This window comes from Sminthopsis crassicaudata, chromosome 1 (genome assembly GCF_048593235.1).
Source record: "Sminthopsis crassicaudata isolate SCR6 chromosome 1, ASM4859323v1, whole genome shotgun sequence".
NCBI lineage: Eukaryota > Metazoa > Chordata > Mammalia > Dasyuromorphia > Dasyuridae > Sminthopsis > Sminthopsis crassicaudata.
The window spans coordinates 587,639,341-587,662,009 of record NC_133617.1 but is presented as its reverse complement, the minus strand read 5'-3'; the positions used below and the strand labels follow the sequence as shown (position 1 = coordinate 587,662,009).

The 22,669-nt window shown below is 38.6% G+C and overlaps 1 protein-coding gene across 1 annotated transcript in view; it reads left to right on the top strand.

Annotated features, from left to right (window-relative positions):
- Positions 1 to 965: 965 nt before the first annotated feature.
- Positions 966 to 22,669, top strand: part of PIK3R1 (phosphoinositide-3-kinase regulatory subunit 1) — a 91,609-nt gene continuing 69,905 nt past the window's right edge. Inside the window, 2 exon segments of the mRNA XM_074282371.1 lie at positions 966 to 1,196; positions 14,059 to 14,733. Of these exon segments, the coding sequence (XP_074138472.1) occupies positions 14,400 to 14,733 (334 nt within the window). The 5' untranslated portion in view covers positions 966 to 1,196; positions 14,059 to 14,399.

The following is a 22,669-nucleotide window of genomic DNA, read 5'->3' as shown; positions in this document are numbered from 1 at the left end:
TTCCAACCACATCCCCGGGTGGGACTGGGGAACCTGGTGAGGAGACAATTAGCGAGAACGGGGTCAATCTGCCTTACAGTGACCTACATTTGCTTCGATACCACAAGGGGGGATGGTTTTAATCAGCGAGTAGTCACGCTCACACACTCTCTCCCCCTCCTCATTCTGCCCTTATAAAATCCGTATTCCTTTGCACTTGCTCTCAAGCTCAGGTTGGAGGAGTTGCGGAGCCCGGGATTCGCGGCCAGGGGCGCTCAGGTGGTCCCTCAGATTTAGCCTCTCGTTCTTTCCTCACCGCCCTAAGGCAACTGGCTAAGTAGGGGTCTTTACGCACACTGCCGCCCGGCTTCCTAGGGGCGCGACCGCTGGCCGGTGGGCACCCCACGCGGGTGAGCCCCACGAGGAGGAGAGTCCCGGCGTGGGGGGGATGGGAGGAGGAGAGGGGACGTCGCTGTGAGGCGGGGGAAGAGACCCCCATCCAAGGAACACGCACTGCCGGCGCATGTCGCCCCTCCGAGGTGCCCAGCTCGATCTGCGGGGGCGCACAGGCCAGCTGCCCGAGTCGCGCCAGGCGGGGACTCAGCGCGCTCCCGCGCATTACTCCAGAGGGGCCGGAGCGGAGCTTTCCACGAGCCTCCGGAGCCGGGGAACGCAGCAGCAGGTTAGCCGCGGCTGGCTGGAGGAGGAAGGGAGGAGGAGGAGAAAGCAGCACGCCCGAGGCCCCGCCGCGCGGGGTTCTGGGCGCGGCGCAGGAAGGGGCCGGCGGGCCCGGATCTCCGCCACCCCCCGCGGGGACTCATTGGCCGCCGGGCAGTGGGCAGCGCGCTGAATGGCGGCGGCGGCGGCGCCGGGAGGGGGCGGGGAAGGGGCGGTAGCCAGAGCCCTGGTTGGGAGACGGCGCGGGGGAGGGGAGAGCCGGGGGGCCGGGCCGGGGGCGGGGCCGGCGCGGGGCTACGGGGAGCTCCGGTGGAGAGCAGGCGCCGGCGGCTGCTGGAGCGGAGTTGGAGGAAGCTGGGGGCTGCGAGCAGGGCGGCGGGAGAGCAGCGGCGGCGGCGGCAGCTGGAGAAGAGGACGCCGGCGCCGACGCCAAGGGGAAGGGCAGCCAGGCGGCGGGGCTGAGGCCGCGCATCCGTCCGGAGGCGTCTGCGGGAGCGCGGAGGCCGCGCGGCCAGGGAGGGAGCTAAGCCGCGGGGAAGGTGAGGAGCTCGGGGCTGGGCTCGGGGCGTGTGCGCGGTGCCCCGTTCTCTTCCTGTCAGCGCCGGCCGCGGCCGCGGCTAGCGGGGTCCGACCCCTGCCCGTGTTTCTGCCCCTGCCCCGCAGCCTTGCCCGAGCGGCATCCTGAGCGGCGAGGCGCGCGCTCTGCCCCTTGGCTCCCGGGGCTCGCTCCGCTTCCGCGCGCGTCGCGGGGGGTGCAGGGTCTGCCGTCGCCTCCTCCTCGGATCCCTCCTCTCCTTAGGGCGTCTCTGGGCGGGGGGCGGCCTCAGCGCCCACACTTGCCCCAGTTGCAGGGGTCTCGCTTCAGCGCCCGAGGCCCCCGGTACTCTCCCTCAGCTTTTTTTTCTGCGGGCTCTGCCGCTGCCGTCCCCGGGTCTCGGACTACTGAGAGGAAGGCGCCCTCCCTGGGGAGCTGCCCCTCGCCCCGGGGGACAGGGGGCTGGCGAGTGGTGGTCTACCGGCAAGCCCCTCCCGGCCGCTGCCTCCGGAGTTTGACGCCCTCCTCTTCCGGGGTGGGGGGAAGCGGTGCGGGTCCGGGGGACGCGAGCCCCCAGTCCCCGGCGGCGAGCAGTGTGTGGCCCCGGGCAGATTGCTGAATGCACATTGAAAGACTGGGGGCGGGGGGCGTCTTCGCTGCCGCCTGGATGGACACCCTCACGTTAGGTGCTCGCTGAGAACTGGAAGGCCTGCCCGGCAACATGGAGACAGGGTGGGGAGGAAAGTGAGGATGTGCAAAGCGGGCTGAATGCAGCGCCCTTGGGAAGCGTCAGTTTCACCCGGAGCGGAAAATAAATTGCAGATCTTTAAGCGGTGCTTCACTCTTTCTACTCTCCCTAACCCCCCAAAATAACCCGCGTGTTAGAAAAAACTAATGCACTTTTGTAGCAGCGTTCGGGCTTGGTACAAGAGAGCCGAATGGCCGTCAGTGTGGAAAGCAGAACTGTGAGCTACAGTTAGGCAGATACTTTATGTGGCTGTTCTGTCTCGGGCAGATCTGGCCACCGTTACGTCCCCGGGCGCTTTGCAGCAGTGTTGGGGGTTACTCATTAGGAGTCTGTTCTTTTTTTTTTTTTTCCCCGAGGTTTTAAAAGTGTTCGGGATTTTTCTGCTCGAACTGCCAATAGATCGAGAGGTTTTGAATGAAGCGAGTCTGTCAATTCTGCGTGGATTTTCGCTGGCAACGAGAACTATGCATGGATAAGGAAAAGTCTTGGATTCTGTATGAAGTGGGAGAATGTTAATTCTCTGTGGATTGTGTAAGCTTTTTAGCTTTTATCCTGCAAACAACAAAGACTTGCGCTTTTTCTCTGGAATCTTATTAGTAATTAGGTGCATTATGTTTCAGAAAGCTTTAAAAAAAAAAAAAACAATAGAAAAGTGAGTTCTGTATTCTTCCAAGAGGAGAGCTCATTCTCTAAGATACGGTGAGGGACTTTTTTCGCTCACTTTTGAAAACGAGAATCTTCCATCAGTCAGCATTTATGTGGCACTTACTGTATGCGGCGGTGTCATTGGGGAAAGGGCCTTAATGGTTATAACAAGCAGATAGTACTTCATTTTCATGTGGTATTCCTAGAAGTCCAAGGTGGCTACTTCTAGAAACAAGTATTTTACTCAGGAAAGTTTTAAACACCATCTTTCTCCCTAGAGGGCTGTGATGATGGTATAGTGCAGTGACCTCTTAGTCTTGGACAATTGAGACCAAAGTTTAGGATCTAACTCCAAAGACAGGCTGGGAAGCGCTGAATAATTCCACTGCTGACTCTGAGCAGGAAGCTTTTCTTTACCAGACACTGGTAGATTCCAGAGGGACACTTTGATTTGTCCATAGGGATTTGTTAATTCTTTCTCTTGACTCCATGGACGGGGAGTCTTGTACTCCAGGGGGTGGATGAATGCTGGTTTTTAAATGGCTACAGGTTTTAATTTTATTATCTTGACTTTGGGCCTGCTCTTGAGTTGCAAAATTTGTGGTCTGTGCAGACAAACATCTGTTGTTTCCTATATTGATATCATTGTATCTCTTCACATCTGTAATAAGTGACAAAAGATTTAGTTGCTTGTTGCTGGAATGGCTTGATTTAAAAAAAATATTAATTATTATGTTTTCGGTTCAAACTAGATTGGTATAAAATACTCTAGAAGCATAAATTGTGGTTTTAGGAAGCAGAAGTGTAGTAGTCATAGATAATGCATCTCGTGATTGCTGCTGGCAGGTTTTAGAATGTGTCTATCAAGAGAACTTTTCATTTAGGGTCTTTAGAGCAGAACAGTAAAAACTGAGTTTCTCAGGTTTGTGGTCTCAGGCTTAACTTAGAAGGCTCACTTTAATTAGCAAAAGTCACTATTTTAAATATTTTTCCACTAAGAAAAACCTATATCTATTTTTCCACATTGGAATGTTACAAATTTTCATTTTTCATGGAGTTCAGGAAATTTTTGAAAAGAACCTATGACATTAAATTATACACAGTCAGGGTCAGTAAAAATGGATTTGTTTTTACTGGCCCTGACTGTGTATAATTTAATGTCATAGATTCTTTTTAAAAATTTTAGACTTTTATTAATAAGTTGTTTTTTTTTTCAGACACGTAAATAATTTAAAGTGAAGGAGGTACTGAACAGATTAAAGTAGTTTGGTTTAGTGGAAATTAAGATAGATAAGAAGTTCCTATGTATTGTCATTATTGTTATTGCTGTTATTATTAAGATCATTATTAATAATCTCCAGTGTTTGAGATGGAGGAGGAAATGCCTGTTGAGGTGACTGGATGCTTACTTGTATTCCATGTTTTCTCATCTATCCAACCCATGTTTTGAGAGTATACAGAATTTTTCACTAGACAAAGAGAATAGAGGTATTGATAATGCAATACTCACTGATTTAGTGGGTTCTACCCCTCTCCTTCACTTTACTGATAATATAACAAGAAATTCTACAACCCCTTGAGCAAAACTTAATTGTAATTCAGGTTTAATATTTGGGTTACTTGTCAGGTGTTTTTTTTTTTTTTTTTTTTTTTGTTTTTTTGTTTTTTGTTTTTTGTTTTTAATTCTTCTCCCTACCTGTCATGCTCTTAGATACAGTTTTATAAATGGTTCCTTCTTAAAAGGAAGGAAATTACAGGCTATTATCTACATTAAACCAAACAGTATGAAGATAGCATATTCCAAGAAATATGCTTTAATTTGTTTGACATGCGTTTGATTTTAAAGAAATATTGAATCTCTGTATTGTCTTTCTTTAAAAAGAAAAAGCAATAACACAACTCAGCTGTCAATATCAACTTTAGATTGCTTTTTATCAGTTATATTCTGTAAGCAGTATTTTGGTGAGAATGCATACCCATAGCTTGGACATAGTGAAGATGAGTTCCAATTAATGATGAATTCACAAGGAATGTTTGTTGTCTTTTTTTTTTTTTTTTTTTTTTTTTGGTCTTGGAGGTCATAGTTGAAAGTGAGTGGCAAATTCAGTGGGAGTTGTAAATTAATAAAACTCAGGTGGCTTGCCCCACCTTTTTTCTCTTTGCTTTCTTTCTTGAATTGCAGTGATAGAGAAGTGAGGTGAATGGCAAGAATTAGGGTTCTGAATAGGCAGGTAGTTGCCTTTGCTTGTGGTTTGAATAGTGGTGCCATCTTTGAGTATCTTTGGGTCACCATTGTGACCTCATGAGAGAGGGACAGCTCTTTAAGGGGTGTGGATCTAATCCTCTTTTGACTTTCACATATTACCTTATCAACTTCTACTGGAAAGAACAGCTAGGTGGGCCAAATCCATCATAGGAAGAAATTTTAAATTGAACCATTGCTTTGGGATTCAGTAGGAGAGAAAGAGTGGTTGTCATGATTGCTTGAGTTGGTGAACGTTGCTGAATAGAAAATATGGAAGCAACTTTTGTTCTAACTAAATGATTAAATCTAAAGTACTTTTCTGTTTTTTATAACTGTGATTATCCAGGGAATGCTATGTGGAAGAACTGTCATTTTCTTGGTGCTTTGGACTTAGGTGTTGTAGTCATAAATCCTCAATATTTAGACCCTTTCACCGTCCCCATGTTATAAGGCAAAACTTCTAATGGATATTCTATGGTTCCTACCATTTCCTACAATAATCTTTCCTTTCTAACACTGAGGGCTCTTATCAACTAGTTACTGAGTTAATTAGCAGACATTTATTAAACTGAATACACAGATGAACATATTGATATATCATTCCCTAATCATTTTACTTGTATTAGTCTTGTTTGGCCGGCTAGATTGTATATTTCCTGAAGATGTAGTTTCTTGTATTAGTACTGTTAGTAAACTGCTCAACTATATCTGCCAAGAAACAGTACTGATTAGTACTATTTCCTTCTCCAGCTCATTTTACAGATAAGAAAACTGAGGCAAATGGGATTAAGGGACTTGCTATGAGTCTCACAGTAAATATTTTGAGTCCTCCTGACTCTGGGACTGTCACTCTACTGTGCCATCTCATCTTAATTTTTTTTTACCTCTCATACCATAGTAATTCAAATTATGCCCAGTGTGATGTATTTGGATTCAGTTTTTCTAAGCTATTTTTCTACATTTGAGCTAATTGAGTAGATTTCTCAGTATTGTGAATTTGACCTTTTTTAAGTTCCCTATCTTGGTGTAGTGAGAGAGGCAAAAGACTGTAGTTGAAAGAGGATGTCTTGGTATCAGGAGACCTGGGTGCAACTCATGATTTCAACTTTTTTACTACTTGTGGGACCTAAAATGAAAGTAGTAGTAATAATACTTCCCAAGATTGTTGTAAGAAAACACTCTGTAATTAGTAGATTTGTTTTTAGTAGAAGCTCTATTCAGAAGTGAGAAATGTGTGTCCAGGTATACCCAGATAAAGTTGTCTTGAACAGTGCCATAGAGAAGTAACATCAATAATATGCCATAATCAAATTGTTGTTGTCTGAGCCCTGATTTGAACTCCAGTCTTCTTGATTCCAGGCTCAACACACTATCCACTGCTACACGAAGGGCTAGAATGTCAACTGTGTCAAAGAGATAACGGGTAGTAAGCCTAGGAAATGATAGTAATCTGCTGCCAGATTGTGAAGGGCTTTCAGTATTTAAAAAAGTATTTATACTTTATTTTAGAGGAAATTGGGTACCACTGGAGCTAATTAAGCAGGAGAACAATATGGTCAAACTTACTATATTTTTGAGAAGTATCATTTTAGCAGCTTTTTGGAGGATAGATTTGGGTTAAGAGATCAGGAAAGGATAGAAAGAGCAGTTGAAAAATCTTTGCCTAATAATCTAAAAAGGAGGTGATGAAGACATGAACCTGAGGTTGTTGTAAGTGTAGATAGAGAATGGAAGTGATGTGAGAGAATTTGTAAACATAGAATTTGAAAGATCTGGCAAGTGTTTGGATAATTGAGATTTGTCAGTTGTCAATGAAGTGACTGGAAGGAATGTGGTGCCTTACAACAGCATTATGGAAGTTAAAAAGAAGAAATGGTTTGGGGATAAAGATGACTTCTTTGGGATATGTTGAATTTGAGATGTCATCCCAATTTTTGACTGAATTTTTAAAATTTTAATTATTCTAAATAAATTATTTCAAAAGATCCTAATTAAGTCTGAAATTCCCTTATCTATTTGATTATCTTTATCGTTTCCCTCTGTCTTGTAGTCCTTAAACTCTATTCTTCCTCTAGCCTGTAACTTCCAGTCACTTGACCCCTTAGTTCTTTACCAGGCTTTATCCCTCCACTTGATCTATTCATATCCCTTTTCCATTTTGACCCCTTGGTGAACCAGTTGAACTCTGCACTCCTCCTCTTTTGAATCCCATGCCTCCTCATCTTATCTCTGATCTTGCCTTGCCAAGCCTCAGCCTTGGATCACTTCCACTTCCCTCCTACACATATTGCTGAATGAAGTTGGAAAAAAAATCATGAAACCATGCTGAGTTCAGTACAAGAAATTTATGGTCCATAACTCCAACTGGAGTCTCACTGCTGCAAGGCAATCCTTTTGTATTTCTTTACCTAATTCTTTCTTACTCTCCACAGTAGCCTCCAAACTTTTTCATTCTTCCTCCAACCTCTCATGACTGCCTTCTTCCCACCCTCCAGGTGAGAACCTTGCCTCTTATTTTACTGGAAAAATTGAGTTCATTTAATAGGAGCTCTCTTTCCCCTCCCTTAGTCATCTCATATGACCTACATGAAGTCTGCCATTAACTTTTCTTTCACTTGTCTTACATGAAAAGGTAGTCCTTATTACCAAGGTTAACCCCTCTCTCAATGCTCAAATAATTCAATTCCATCTTGTCTTCTCCCTCCCCAACACATTGCCCCATGTCTCACTTGTTCCCTACTTCTCAGTGACTTTCAATCTCATTTTGTCTGCTGACTTTTCTCCCCGGCATACAAACATGTCTCAAAAGCCTTCACTTGATCCATCTCCACAAGCTCTCCTGCTTCATTTTTACCTTTCATGGCTGAACTCTTGGAGAAGGCTACAATTGATGCATCCTCTTCTTTTTCTTTCTCATTAACTTTCTACTGTCTTGCTTCTGACTTCCATCATTCAACTGAAATTGCTCTCTCCAAAGGTACCACAGTAATTAATTAATCTAATGGCTTTTTTCCTAACTTCATCCTTCATGACCTCTCTGCAGCCTTTAACATTGTTGATTTTTGATACTCTCTTCTCTCTAGATTTCTATAAGACTTTTCTATGGTGGTTTTCTTTCCCGTATGATTTTTCTTTCATCTCCTTTGCTGGATCTTCATCCCACTAAGGGAGTGTTCCCCAGGAATCTGCCCTGACCTCTCTTTTTCTATGCTGTCTCATTTCATAATCTTTTTGTCAGCTCTCATGCAATCAGTTATCATCTCTATGCTTGTGATTCTCAGATCTACTTAACCAGCTTTATTTAACCTGTCTGCTAATTTGCAGATTAAACATTATCTACCCCTCTTCATCTCCAAACTGTCTGCCCTTCTGAATTTATTTACTGTTGAGGACTCTAGTATCCTCCCTGCTATCCTGGTACATTATTCTACATCACGCCCCATATTCAATATTTTTTCCAAGTCCTATTGATTTTACCATTGGAATATCTTTTGTATGTACCTCCTCTCTTCTCCATCCTGGTGCAGCCCTTTATCACCTCATGCCTGGATTATTACAATAGATTGCTGGCTTGTTTCCCTATATCCTAAATCTCTTCCCCTCCAATCCATCCTGCATCCAGCTGTTAAATTTATCTTCCTAAAGTATAGGTCTGACCATATCACCTTTGTATTTAGTAAGCCCCAATGCCTCCCATCACCTCTGAAATCAGATATAAAATTCTCTTTGGCATTCAGAGCTTTTCACAAGGTAACCCATTCCTGTCTTTCGAGACTCCTTACACAATCCCCCTTTCCTCCCAACTCTGATCTGGTGACACTGGCCTTGTTATTCCTCAAACCAGCCACTTTTGTCTATCTACTCCGGGTGTTTTCACTATCTGTTGCCCAGGCTTGGAATGCTCTCTCTATCCCTGCCCCCTGGCTTTCTTTAGTTTCAGCTGAAATCTCATCCTTTGCAAGAAATCCCCACCAATCCCCTTTAATCTCTTGGTTTTTTCCTGTTGATTATCTTCAGTACATTTTAAGTGTATTTTCTTTGTTCACAGTTGCATGTATATTGTCTCTTCTATATAGATTGTAAACCAAGAACTGACTGTCTTTTGCTTTTCTTTGTATCTCCAGCACTTAGCACAGTGCCTACAAAGAAGGCACACAAGAAATGCTTTTTGACTTTGTGTGTATATACCTTTGAAATTTGCTAAGCATTTTAGAGAGGTTAATTTATAATTTGTGTTACTAAATTATTGTTAAATTAAATTAAAAGTTATGCTATAATTTATTACTAAAAAAGGTTGCACTTTGAGAGATAGATTTTGAAGATGCAGGAAATTGATTCTTTTTTGTATTGGTTCACTCTTCATGTTAAAGATTTTTATCTTCCTTTCAGTTCCAAATTCTGCCCTTAAATATATGCATACAATTTTTAGGGCAATTTAGGTAGGTTTCTACTTAGTTAATCAATATACAAGGCTTGTATTTTGAGACTTTGAGTCACCTTCCTATTTTACTGGACATTCTCAATGATCAGATTTTAAAAAATGATATTAAATTTGGCTTAATTTAGAAAGGCAAAAACTTGCATTAATACTAATGTTTTATGTGTGTATAATTGCAATATTCTTTTTTATAATTTTATTTGTATTTTTTCTCAATAGTATCTTATTTTTTCAAATATGTATTAAGATAGTTTTTTGTTCATTTTTTTTTTTTCCTGAGGCACTTGGGGTTAAGTGACTTGCCCAGACTCACAGAGCTAAGTAGAAGGGTTAAGGGTCTGAGATCAAATTTGAACTCGTCCCCCTGACTCCAGATCTGATGCTCTATCCACTGTGCCACAAAGTTTAGAGCTACTTTTTCTTAATATTTTCTGTTCTTAAACCTGTGGGAGGGAAAACCTAATACAGTGGATTGAATTTTGGACTTATCTCTAACCTTTGACTTATCTTTTCTGCTTCTTAGTTTTATTGTTATAAACAATGAATGAGAAATAATAAGTGGAGTGCCTACTTCTACCTATGTAAAGTGTTTTTTTTTCAAAATTTCATGTTATCCAAATGTCAGCTATTATTATTCCAGTCATTTTTTAATTAAAATATTTAAACTTAGGCCTTTGCCAATTATCTGTGAACAGGGCTATGCCAAACAATTCTTACAGCACTCATACAATTCTGTTTCTTTTTGAACATAAAAAAGTTTTATAATCTAAAATTTCCTATAATTTTAATAGTGAGATGATATATATTCTTTAGCTAAGCATATGGTATGTGCATTTAGTGCTACCAAAGTTTAGTCTAGTCTAAAAGACTAAGGCAAAAATATACTAATGGGGACCAGGACTATTGTACCTAATAAAATTAGGCCAGAATAAGGTCATTTTAGTTTAATGTTTATGAGGCAAAATTTTAGTTATTATTAGAAAAAAATAAAAGGACTAAAAGCCTTTGTCTTAAATTTTTGTAATTTGAAAAAGTTCAGTCAGTTAAATGATATCAACAAAATAGATAATCTTTTGCAGAGTAGTCAAACTACTACATTCCTAAGCCAGATAAACATAATTAGAAAATATTTAACAAAATAAATAGATAATATTATACTTTAAAACAAAGTCAGTATGTGGCCTTAGGGCTCCTTATGTACAAATTAGGAGCCCCTGTTTGAATTTGAGTTTAACCTCAGACTAGATGTATGGTTCTGGGCAAGTGACTTAATTTCCCTTGGTTTAAAATTTCTTATCTATAAAATGGGAGATTTGGATTGCATAGTCTTTTTTCAACTCTAAATCTTAAGCCTCTGAAAAAGAATTTTGAATATTAAATTTGAATAGAAAGCTATGATAATAGAAATGTATGTAAGGCTCCATAGGCCTCTTTTCCTCAACCTCATAATAGGTATACGATGGGAGGCCATTTACTCTCTCATCTCCTTAGTTCTCTCATTTATAAAAATTGTATAAAACTATTTGCTATCTATGCCAAATGATTGTAGTGAAGATCGAATGAGGTCATGAGTATAAAGTTATGTTATTGATACATTTTGGTCATACCTCGTTGGGGAGTCTTGGTGTCTTGGGAATAGTCTGCCAATATATATAAATTAGTCCTGAACGTCTTTGTTGAGCACTTTTTACTTTTTAAGGCTTTTGGACCAGATGAATATCCCCAGGAGTAATGTGGGGGGTAAGAGGAGTCCAGTGGTTTAGACAATGATAATGTCTTTGACTCTGGATTCCCTAATGCTCCTTGTTTTATATGAAGTTAGAGGGAGAAGTCTTTTTCTTCATAGCTCAGGTGGAAAAGCCTGATGTAACAGTAGGAAAACTGATGGCAGCAAGAAATAAAAATTAAAACATATCTATGTTGTGCTTTAAAGGTTGCAAGACACTGTACATACAGTATCTCATTTGAGCTTCACAGTATCTAGTAGGTTGTACAGTGATAAAATCCTGATTCCTGAAGGAATTAATTCTCCTAGCACAATATATCTAGTGACTATCAGAGAGCCACCAGATTTTCAGGTATAAAAAGTTTGAGGTTTACTTATTCCCTCTGATTTAAAGTTTTTTCACATGACAATAATAGATTTTAGCATTTAGCGCCTTAGAACTCACCCTAATACCATGCCCTTTGCTACTTTCCCAAAGTAGTTACAGCGGCTGGGTTCTGTAAACTGAGACACTACACCCTGGGAGTCTGCAGACTGAAGCTGTTGAATAGTGTAGCACCACTCCTGTAGAACTGGCTTGGGCAGCTAAACTAGTAAATGTAGACCCCCAGGGACTCCACGGGAATAGGAATAACAGTCAAGAGAAAAGGGAGGACTTTAGGGCAGACTATCCCACAGTTTCCTCGTTCACTTCTTAGAATCAGACAGTGGGGCTTCTTACCTTTGATGTATGTGGTAGACCTCTTGGACAGTCTGGGGAAGTCAGTGGGGGGGGGGAAACCTCCTAGGAATCATGTTTTTTAATGCTTAAAATACATAGGAGCATAAAGGAAACCTGTCATACGGAAATAAAGAGTAATATTTTTCCCATCTGAATTCAGTGACCCTCAGAAATTAATGCATGGATCCCTTGGGGTGGGGTGAGGTACCAAAAAAAAATCTCCTTTGCAAACCTTATAAAAATGTTATATAAATATGGACTCTTATTATTATCTTCATCAATGATTTGCAATCAAACAATGACATCAACTGGATCTATGACTGGAAAAGGAAATAGGCTACAAGAAGAGCAAATGATAACAGATAGACCGCTCACATGCATCATTTGTACTACTTATAATGCTGAGAGACATGAAGGAAGATCCCCAGCATGGAGGCTAGATAGACTTTCTAGGAAGGGCGGACATAAACAATGAGGGGAGAGTAGAATATTGGGTGTAGAGCAAGGAAGACCTGAGTTCACACTCTGCCTTTCTCTATCCAATTGTGTGGGTTTGAACAAGTCACTTAATCCTCCAGGTGCCTCTAGTATCTGCCTAGGACTTAACTGAAGTAATTTTGGCGATTAGTATTCATATATGGACAAAGAAATACAAAGCATGATAAGGCATGAATAGATTGGGATGTGTGCCCCTTGCAAAGGAGAGTTTCTTTGAAATCTGAAAGTATTAAGGCATCCTGGCTCCCTCCATATGCAAATATTAAATCATATACATATGTAACATCTATCCCACATGAGAATTTATAGGAAATGGATTAATATTTACTGAGATGATCTCTCTTTGTTTAATGGATCTCTGTAATATATAGAATCCTCTCTTCATAGATCATTTAGAAGATCTCTTGATACTGAAGTCTGTAATGGCAGGACTTGCAACATAACCTCCTTAGATTTCTTCTAATAACAATCAGAAGTTAACTTATACATGCTTCTTTGTAATAAGAAGAAAGTGACAAATATAAAAGAATAAATTATTTATTTTTCTTGATTAAAACAATAATGAACACATAAGTGTTGTTCATTGTTCATATGTAAGTGTTGTGTTGGATGCTGGAGATAAAATAGAGCAAATGGCTCTTGTCTTTAAAAAATTATATTCTAAGAGGGGAAGACAGCATGTATTGTTGAGGGATGGTAGGGAGGGATATTATGATTTAGGAAATCAGGGATACTGAGTAGGGACATAGGGCATTTGATTAATAATGTACTTTTTAGAAATGATAGTATTGAGAGAGAGCATTAGAGCAACATACTGAGGATCTAGGGGCCAGTCAAGAGTTCAGGATGGCAGGGCAGGATCCAGAGTTCCCAATCTGGAGCTGAGGCACATGCATTTTGTGAAAATTGGATTCTTCTTTGGACATTGCACTTCTAATTTTGTTTTGATGCCTGTGGCAGTCTACAGTTGGGCAGGGACTCCCTCCAGTGGCTTTTGGCTTCCTGGTGGAAAAAACAGTTCTCCACCTCTGCCTTCAAACACTTGGAGATATGGACATTTTTATGAGTTCTATGCCTCCATTATAGGAATACCTTGAAAGTTTAGTACTAAAAAAAAAACCTGTCTTTTGTTAGTTTAGACATGCAATGGATGCTCAGTTTTATCCTTGATCTATCAAAAACAAAGCTGCTCTCTGAATATAGATATTGGACAAAGGAGTTTGCTCACATTTATATAATTTTATAATTGTGTTTTTTAAAATTGATGGTATTTAGATACAAGTTTTTTATAGGTCTCCAGGCTTGAAATGCATTCTTTCTCCACCTCTGTTTCCTAGAATTCTTAGGTTTCTTCAGAGCTCAGCTTACCTCATACTTTTTCCATGAAATCTTTTCTGATATTTTCAGCTATTAGTGCCCCTACCCCACTACCATCTGTCTTTAAAAATTTTCTTAAATCTGTACAAACCATCTCTCTCAAAGCTTCTCAAGGGCCAGGAATGTTTGCTTTTGTTTTCATATGCCCAGTACATAGTTACTTAAAAATTTTTTTTTGTTTCAATAGAATTGGATATTGAAATTATAAAGATATGCAATTTCAACAAAATATATAGAATTCAATATATAAAGCTATATATTGAATATGAAGTCTATATAATATATTCATAGTATATAAATATATTTTATAGGTATATAATGTGAAACTTTAAAAAAATATTTCTTGTGACTTTTTTAAACTGAAGCTCTCCAGTCTTTACACTTTACACAAAAAGATAAGATATTTAAATTTCAAATGCACAAAAGCAATGTTTGAAGTTAATGAGTATTCTGTTTCTTCTTTACTAGGTAAAAGAATGTGTGCAAGGTACAGTTGTAAGATCTTAAGACAGACGGACAATCAGTGGCAAGATCATCACAACGGATGGCATTTGACTGGGAAATTCCACTAAATGTTTGGAGCCCAGAGAATTGAGAAAAGGAGCTCATCTGAAGATAGGAAGTGGCTTATGTTCTTCTGCCATACCACTGATGGAAGACACATGGGCAGCAGAATGGCAGATCACCTTTCTTTCTAAATCTTTGAAGAATTCAGTTTTAACTTTTTCTGGAATCACTTTAGGTGTTTTAGTACACTCTCCCCAGGCTCTTCTCATATAAACGAAACGCACTTGTTAACACTGGCAAAAATGAGTGCTGAAGGATACCAATATAGAGCCTTGTATGAGTATAAAAAAGAACGGGAAGAAGATATTGACTTGCATGTGGGGGATGTATTAACTGTGAATAAAGGGTCCTTAGTAGCACTTGGATTCAGTGAAGGAGAAGAAGCAAAGCCTGATGAAATTGGTTGGCTAAGTGGCTATAATGAAACAACAGGGGAAAGAGGGGACTTTCCAGGAACTTATGTAGAATATATTGGAAGGAAAAGAATTTCACCTCCTACACCAAAACCTCGTCCACCCCGGCCCCTTCCTGTAGCTCCGGGCTCTTCAAAACTGGAAACAGATAATGAGCAACAAGGTCAGTATTGACATGTACTTGCTGACTAACTCTGTTAAAGACAGCTATTAAATTTGCATTTGGTCATTAAACCTGGACATTATGCATTATTTCATTCCCATAGTATCTTCAGCTAAAGGCCTTGTGTGAGAACTATGGTCATTATTATTACAAACCTAGGAATGAGATATTTTATGTTATGTTAGTAGAAATGCTGCTTAGTATGTAGGGGTGTTTAAAATATTTTATATTTAAAACATTTTCTGTCCTGTCACAGTGGGTAGCAATTCTTGCTACTCTCCAGAGGAAACATTAAATGCATTTTCAATTATCAAGCTTTTATTAACTGCTTATTATGTGCTAGGCACTGTGCTAAGTACTGAGGATACAAAAAACAGTGAAACAATATTTCTGCCCTCAAGGAACTCATTTTCTAGTGGGAAACAAGATGCAAAAAAATGAACATAATATAAAATATAGATTGAAATCTCAGAGGGAAGGCAATTCTTATTGTAAAACTTATATTTGGCTAAATAGGAATCTTAGAGGTGGCAGCCCTTTTAAAGTTAGCTATATTTATTATTAAGAGTATTTGTATGGGAAAATGTAGAGAGTAATAAAATGACCACAAAATCCAGCACAGAAGAAACCATTATTTTTCTAACCCTGTCTCTACCTTTTGCTTTCCTGTCCAGGAACACTGTGGCTGAAACACAATCCTGTAGTTAATATAAATGTAGAGGCTTTATTTTCCTTAAATGCAGTTTTTTTTTTTTCATGGTATTAACATATATTCTAGTTGGGTGATATGTGGAAAAAACTTTGCTTTAAAATAAATTATGACCAAAGTCACTTGGACTCAGATTGTTTATCAGAGATTGATTGCTATTGGCTTTTTACTAAACCAAAGTAGAGGTACAGCTTCTGCCTTGCCAATTTTGTGGTTTAAGGCTTAGATTTTTTTATTGCTGCTTCACATAGGAAAGAACCTCCCACTTGGTCAAACATTGTAAAAATTAATTTGTGCCATGCTAGGATATCTCAAGATAATTTTTGTGTGTTGTACTTTTTTTTTCCATCCTTTGATTTAAAAAAGGAAGTATGTTTGCCCAAGTTGCATAATGAGTTACACCGTATGTGATGGCATAATAACACTTCTGGAAGAAGTTCTAATGTTGCTAATATTGGGTTATACTTCTACTAATAATAATTTATTCTGTCACTGACTAAATCAAGTGGATGAAAGCAGAAGTAAAGGAGGATAAAAACTACTTTTGAACCCAATTATCTTGGTAATCTGGAGTGGCTGGATAGGAAAATTAAAAAAAAAATTAAAAGTCAGAAATTTGCTGTATCTTTAATATAATCTACTAGGGCATGCCAGAAGTTGTTTTTCTTCAAAGAAGATGCTGCTTCCTTAAACAGTGCAAATTTATACAATTAAGTTTAAGTAATGCCCACTACTAATATAGAGCTCATTTCTGTTTGCATGCAAGTAAAAAAGTAATGAGTTAGCAGTAAATATTGAACTCAGACTGCTATTCAGAAATGATTTTGTATAATTTCACTATCTAAATATATTTATCTATTTATGTGAATGTACTGTGCAAGATATTTATTTGAATTCAGATTTTTAAAAATTAAGCAGAATAGTTTTTAATAAGGGTATTTGAAGGAGGAAAAGGAGCTAGTGTTCCATAGTATACACAACCTTATTTTGAAAAGGAGGGATGGAGTGGGTTGGAGGGAGCTATTTGTGAAAAATCATATTTACACAGAAAGATTTGTCAAGAGTAATTCCAGTAAAGTCATAAAAAATTTTACTGTCAACAATAATTTTAATTGACAGTTCTGACTCCAAGTATTAATATAGATTTTTTTTTGTTGTTCAGTTATGTCTAACTCTTTGTAACCCCATTTGGGATTTTCTTGGCAAAAATATTGGAGAGTGGTTTGTTATTTCCTTCTCCACCTCTTATCCCAGATGAGGAAATTGAGGCAAATAGTGAAGTGACTTGCCCAAGTCACACTAGTGTCCAAAGCCAGATTGGAAATCATAAAAAGGAATCTTTCTCACTTCTTTCTCACAATCCTGGTGCTCTATCTACTATGCCATATATATAGTTAGGTTGATCTTAATGGAATAGAAATGTCTTTCCTGATTGGCTAATGAATTTTATTTCTCATTTAAAAATTATCCTTTATTATTTCACTTCATGTTTATAGTACTAATTAAAATCTTTTAAAATTTGACACTTCAAGACACAGGGAATTTATTTTCTTTGTCTTAAAATAAGTCACCAAAGAAAGATACAGATTGATGAGTGTTACAGCATAAGAGAGAAAATAAATATTAAAAAGACATTAGGAAGAAGACAAATAAAAGTTTGAGAAGAAAGTGGGAAGAGTTGCAACGATAATTCAATAGAATTAGTGACAAACTAGATTATTATGGAAAATAGGCCAACAGGAATGAATTTTATGCATGTTAGCAATTACTAATAAACTAGTTGGATATCTTTGGGCTAAACATGTATTCTGCTTGAAAAAATATCAAAGTGACAAACTGAAAGTTAGGGAAGGTAAATATCCTTTTTTCTTCATTGTAACATGGTAATTATTATTTAGCATTATGCCTCTTCTCTTCCCTTCCCTCTTTCCCCAAGTCCTCATTTGTGACCATATGTATTCAGTTTAATTGGTTACCACGTTGAGTCAGCCAATCAGCCACATTTACTATTTGCAAGGCAGGGAATGCAAGGAAAAACAAAGATAGTGCCTATTCTAAAGGGGCTTACATTCTAATAGATGTAGACACTTAAAAAGTTAGCTGAAAGGGAAGGGGGAGAGGAAGGTACCCAGTATCTGGGTGTAATGGAAACCTTGGGATTGCAGTGTTTGGTGAGTGATAAAGAAAAAACTGCTCTGAGCCAGCCACTCTCTTTGATTGGAGGTCCTGGAAGAAGCTGAGGTGGATGATACTTGAGGGCAAAGACCAGGTACAGAATTCCTCATTATTGATCAGGGTGTCTTGCAAAATTCTGTCACATAAATAGTAATGGATCATTATAGTAAAAAGGATGAATCTATGATTTGAGCTGCATGTTAATTCTGTACATGTTATATTCTGCAGAGCATTGTTACTAATTTTTTAAGTGTTAACTTTTGGCTAGAATCCTTTTCAATATGAGAGACCAGACATTGTTGGAATATAAAAATCTGTTTCTGAAAATGCACGTAGCTAAGGGAGTATTATGTCTCAAAGCAGGGATAGCCATTTTGAGTTCTGAGTTAACTTTCATAATTGGGTACATATTTAGCATGTGATGTGTGAAACTATAAGACTACAATAGCTCATTTTGTTTCCTTTAATCCTTTTTTTTTTTTCATTCCTAATATTATTCCCTTTCAGTAGTTATCATTGTTTTCATTTTTTGAGGATCTGCAGACGTGAAACCCAGGTCTGAGCTATTATATTAGCTCCTCCCCAATAATAAGTACTCAGGATATTATCTGAAATATTTATGTTCGTGAGAAATGGGCTTCATCTGATATTACTCTCACTGTTCCATTTAAACATAGTGAATGGAGTGTGTGTCATGGTAAAAGTCTACTGACTTGAATAAAAATGGTCCTGGGCCAGAAATGAGTAGGGAAGGGGTAAGGAAAGCACATTATCTTTTCTCTTCTTTTCCTTCTTTTTATAGATTGTTGAGAACTTCAAATTCCCCACATTGTCCATGTCCAAAATGTCTCATTCTGTATCTTGAATCTATCATTTCTCTGTCTTTTATGATGAGTAGCATACTTTATCATGTGTCTTTTGGGAATAATGATTGCTTATTGCTTTGATTAGAGCTCTCACTTCACTTCCTTCTTCCTCTTTTTTCCTTAACTGCTCATGAAGATGTAGAGGTAAAATGGACCTCATCTTTAATTAGACGAATGGTTATCTGTTCTGTTACAAGTTATCCAGAGATGAAGACCTCATAACTTCTCTCCATTACTTCTCCTTTGATTCAGAAGTAGATCCTGTGGTATCTGACTACAATATCAGATAGGGAGAAGGGAACTTAGAAGACATCTATTTCAGCCCTGTCATTTAACCAAGAGAAGATTGTGTTTTCTTTTTTTTCCCTCTGATAACAGTGGGAGCAGAAAAGTTTCATTCATGTAAACAACCCTCCTTATCATTTTCATTGTTATTCTATATATGTATCTATATTTCATAGTTCTTTTGATATTGGGGATGGGGATAGTATTATTTTTCTATGTATGCATCTATATTTTGTAATTGTTTCGGTTTTTTTTGATGTTGGAGATGGGGATAGTATTTATTATTTTGCTATGTATGCATCTGTATTTCGTAGTTTTTTTGAAAATGATGTTGGGGTTAGATATTTGTCTGAAAGCTGAACATGAATCCCCAGTGGGATGTGGCAGCCCATATAGACAGGCTGCTTTAAGAAGAAAACTTATGTCCAGAGTACGAGAGGTAAAAGTTCTCTTCTCTGTCCTGGTCAGGCCATGCATTCACTGAATACTGCATTTAGTTCTGGGTCTCCTCGTAAGAAAGGAAAATCACCAGAGTAGTGACTGGAGCACAAGATGTTGAAAGGATTTGTCAAAGGAACTAGGGAATAGTACCTTGGAGACCAAAAGACTCAGCTGTCATGTGGAAGAGAGATTAGCTTTGTTCTGCTTGGCTCCAGAGGGTAGAACTAGAAATAATAGTAGTAGTAGATAGAAGTTACAAAGGAGTAAATTTAAGCCCTAGGAAAGAAAACTCTTTACCACAATTAGGTCTACCCCTAAAGTCCTTTGGCCTCCTTGAAGGGAGTGGATTTCTCCTCTTTGGCCATTAAGCAGAGTGTGGGTGGCAACTTGTATCTTATAGAAGAAATTATGGGTCAGATTATGGGCTGGGCTGCGTGACCTCTGAGCTTCATGACCTCTGAGCTTCATGCTGCCTTTCATAGTCTGCATATCTTTATATCCAGCATTTCATTCCATTACTTTTTTAGTGCTTTGGACAGACTCCAATCAGACCTTTGGCCAACCAGAGTCCTGCCTGTTTTAATTTAAGGCCGTTTTCTCATTTCAGGTATCCCCAAAGAGGTAGAAAATAAATGAACATCTTTCTCATTATGGTTTTTTATTTACTTGTATGCTATTGTCAGATTATATCTGAGCTAATAAACCATTCTTGTTGTGATGTCTTATCTCCTTTCTGTTTCTATTAAGTTTCCTTTTAGGGTTTACAAGAACCTTCAGTCACCACAGCATGATTTTAGAGGCAGCAGAGAGTAGAAAGTAAATAAAACATTGGACTTGGAATCAGGAAGACTTGAATTTGAATTCCATCTCAAATATTAGTTCTGTGACTCTGATTGGGGGAATAAATATAAATATCTTTATGTGTGTGTGTGTAATATATATGTATGTACACATGTATGTATGTATGCATATATATGTATATCTGTGTATATGTGTTTTATATAGATTTCTATCAATTTCCACATTTGTGAAATGGCATTGGACTTTGTAAGATCTTTTCTAGACTTACATCTCTGATACTATTGATTCCACCTTTTAAAAAACGTTCTGAAACAAACAAACAAACATATAAATTTTGCTGCCGGGTTTGGATAAATGGTTTTTAAATAAAAGCAGATCACTTCTGCTCATTAATGTCTCTAATAATTATAGTGCTAAGGAGAGAAAACATGAGGAGATCCTATAAAGTCTACAGAATAGCAGTTTTGCTCGTATTTATTTTCACTGCATTGGATTTTGATATTTATTCAAACAAACATATTTTGTCAGTTAAAATAACTTATGGGTCTCTCTTTTGACTATTTTCCTTCACTTTTTTATAGAGTTCTTTTTTTTTAGGGAGTTTAGACATTGAAAGGTCTTGGTTCTGGAAATTTTGTTTTGTTACACAATAGCATTCCATTCCCTCAACATATACACAAATCCACATTCTATAGATAATGGGTCTATGTTTCCTCTTCTACAGGAGGAAATGAGTTGATCTGGGGAGGTTGGGGAGAGATGAAAGTTTATTTCCCTGCTTATACAACTGAACTTTCAGTATTCCCTTAGAGGATATTGTGTGATAGTATTTTGGGAAGTGCTTTGAGATCTTTGGTTAAACTCATTATGGTAGACTAGGATGTGTGTGTGTGTATGTGTGTGTGTAGTTTGCATTAATGAGGCAGTATTGTAGTTGTAGATGTTAAAGCATCCACTGTCACTTGAGAGATGCAAGTTAAAAGGCACAAAGCACATTTTCTACACAGGTTCACAAACTTTTTTTTTCCTTTTTTTTCTTTCTTTCTCTTCCCTTTGAAATGATTCTGATTAGGATGAACCTCATAGTAGCCTGTGAGGTACAAAGGGCCAGTATTGTCGGTTCTGTTTTCAGTTGTAATATTCCATCTTGGTTGGAGATTTCTTTGGGACTTGTGTTGTGATTTCTGTTGGGCTCATTGTAATGCTTTCTTGGGCTTGGTTTTTTTGAAATACCTTGTGATTGGTTGTTAGCTCCCTGGCTAGGAAGGTGGGCTGTGATAAAGGGTATCTAATGGTAGCTTTCTCTAGAGGTCTCTAGAGTGTGACCTGACACCAAATTACACATCTTTTGGTGACTCCTGATGCTCATCTCATTATTGTTCCTGGAGTTGACAGGATCTTTTAAAAGTAATTTTACCTTAGTCAAAAATGTCTGACTTTTTGAATTCTCTTCTTTCCCATGCAAATACAGCTCAATTTCTTAGCATTTGGGGAAACTGCAAGAAAGGTGTTCATTCACTTTTTAGATCTCTGCATTGGAACTGAAGTTTGTCTCCTTACAATGCTGTGAACTTCTATTATAGAATTTTGATTGCTTGTTCTGTCACTGTGATTCATTTACTCATTTTTGTGGGAAAGTCTGCCTTGTTACTATAGTTGGCATTTGAAGACAAAGATCTTTGAAGAATATCTGGATTCAGGCTGACCAGAAGAGTACATTCTACACTTTGCTCCCTGGGGGTAAAATGGAAATTTTGTCCTTTGTAGTCTAGTGGGAAATTAAACAAATGTCTCACAGATGTACTCAGTATAAAGTGAAGCCATTGACATTTTGGGAAACAAAACCAAAAGACACAGAAAATCATGATGATGAATCTGTTTTGGTATGTCAGATGAGCATTGCAAGCGCGACTATTAGAATCAAATACATTAATAAAATATTGCAGGTATACATTCAAACACAATTATCAAAAGTTGAATTTTTTTTTTTTTTTTTACCCATGAGAGTTCTCACATTTTTTTTTCTGGCTGATTAAATTCATAATTTTAACAGGTTTATATCAAAAAAGCTAATTTAGCTATTTTGTCTTTTGTATAATTTTGATGTTCATTTGGAAATATTGTTGCTATTGTTTGTCTTTCCTTTTCAAAGAGGACCAGTGACTGACTTCTTAGGGTGATGTCTTAACTTGCTTGTGAATTGATTTAAGGGGGTAGAGTTGCCCAGAGTTGGCAGTCTCACACTTTCAAAGTCATTGGCTATGGTGCAGTGGCAAGACAAAAATCAAGATGACTAGACATGGCCAGGTTATAGTGAATGACCATGGCATTTTCATTGTCTGACCAAGTTATAAATAAACCCTCCAGAGCACCTGCTTCAGTGCCTTCATGGCCACTGGAACAAATTGTTCTTATCTGCCCATTCCATCTGGGGAAAAGTCTTTTATGTGTTTGGTGTAGACATTTCCCTAACTAATCATAACAGGTTTCCCATCAGTTATCCTCAACCTCCTTTAGCCTGTCTCCTGAGACAATAATGACAAAATAAGTAACTTAAATTATTATTGGGGAAAGATAACACATACACATAAAACTTGTCTGCACACTTTAAAAGAAAGCACATTTGCTTTCAAAAAATTTATCCTTGTAATCTTCTGGG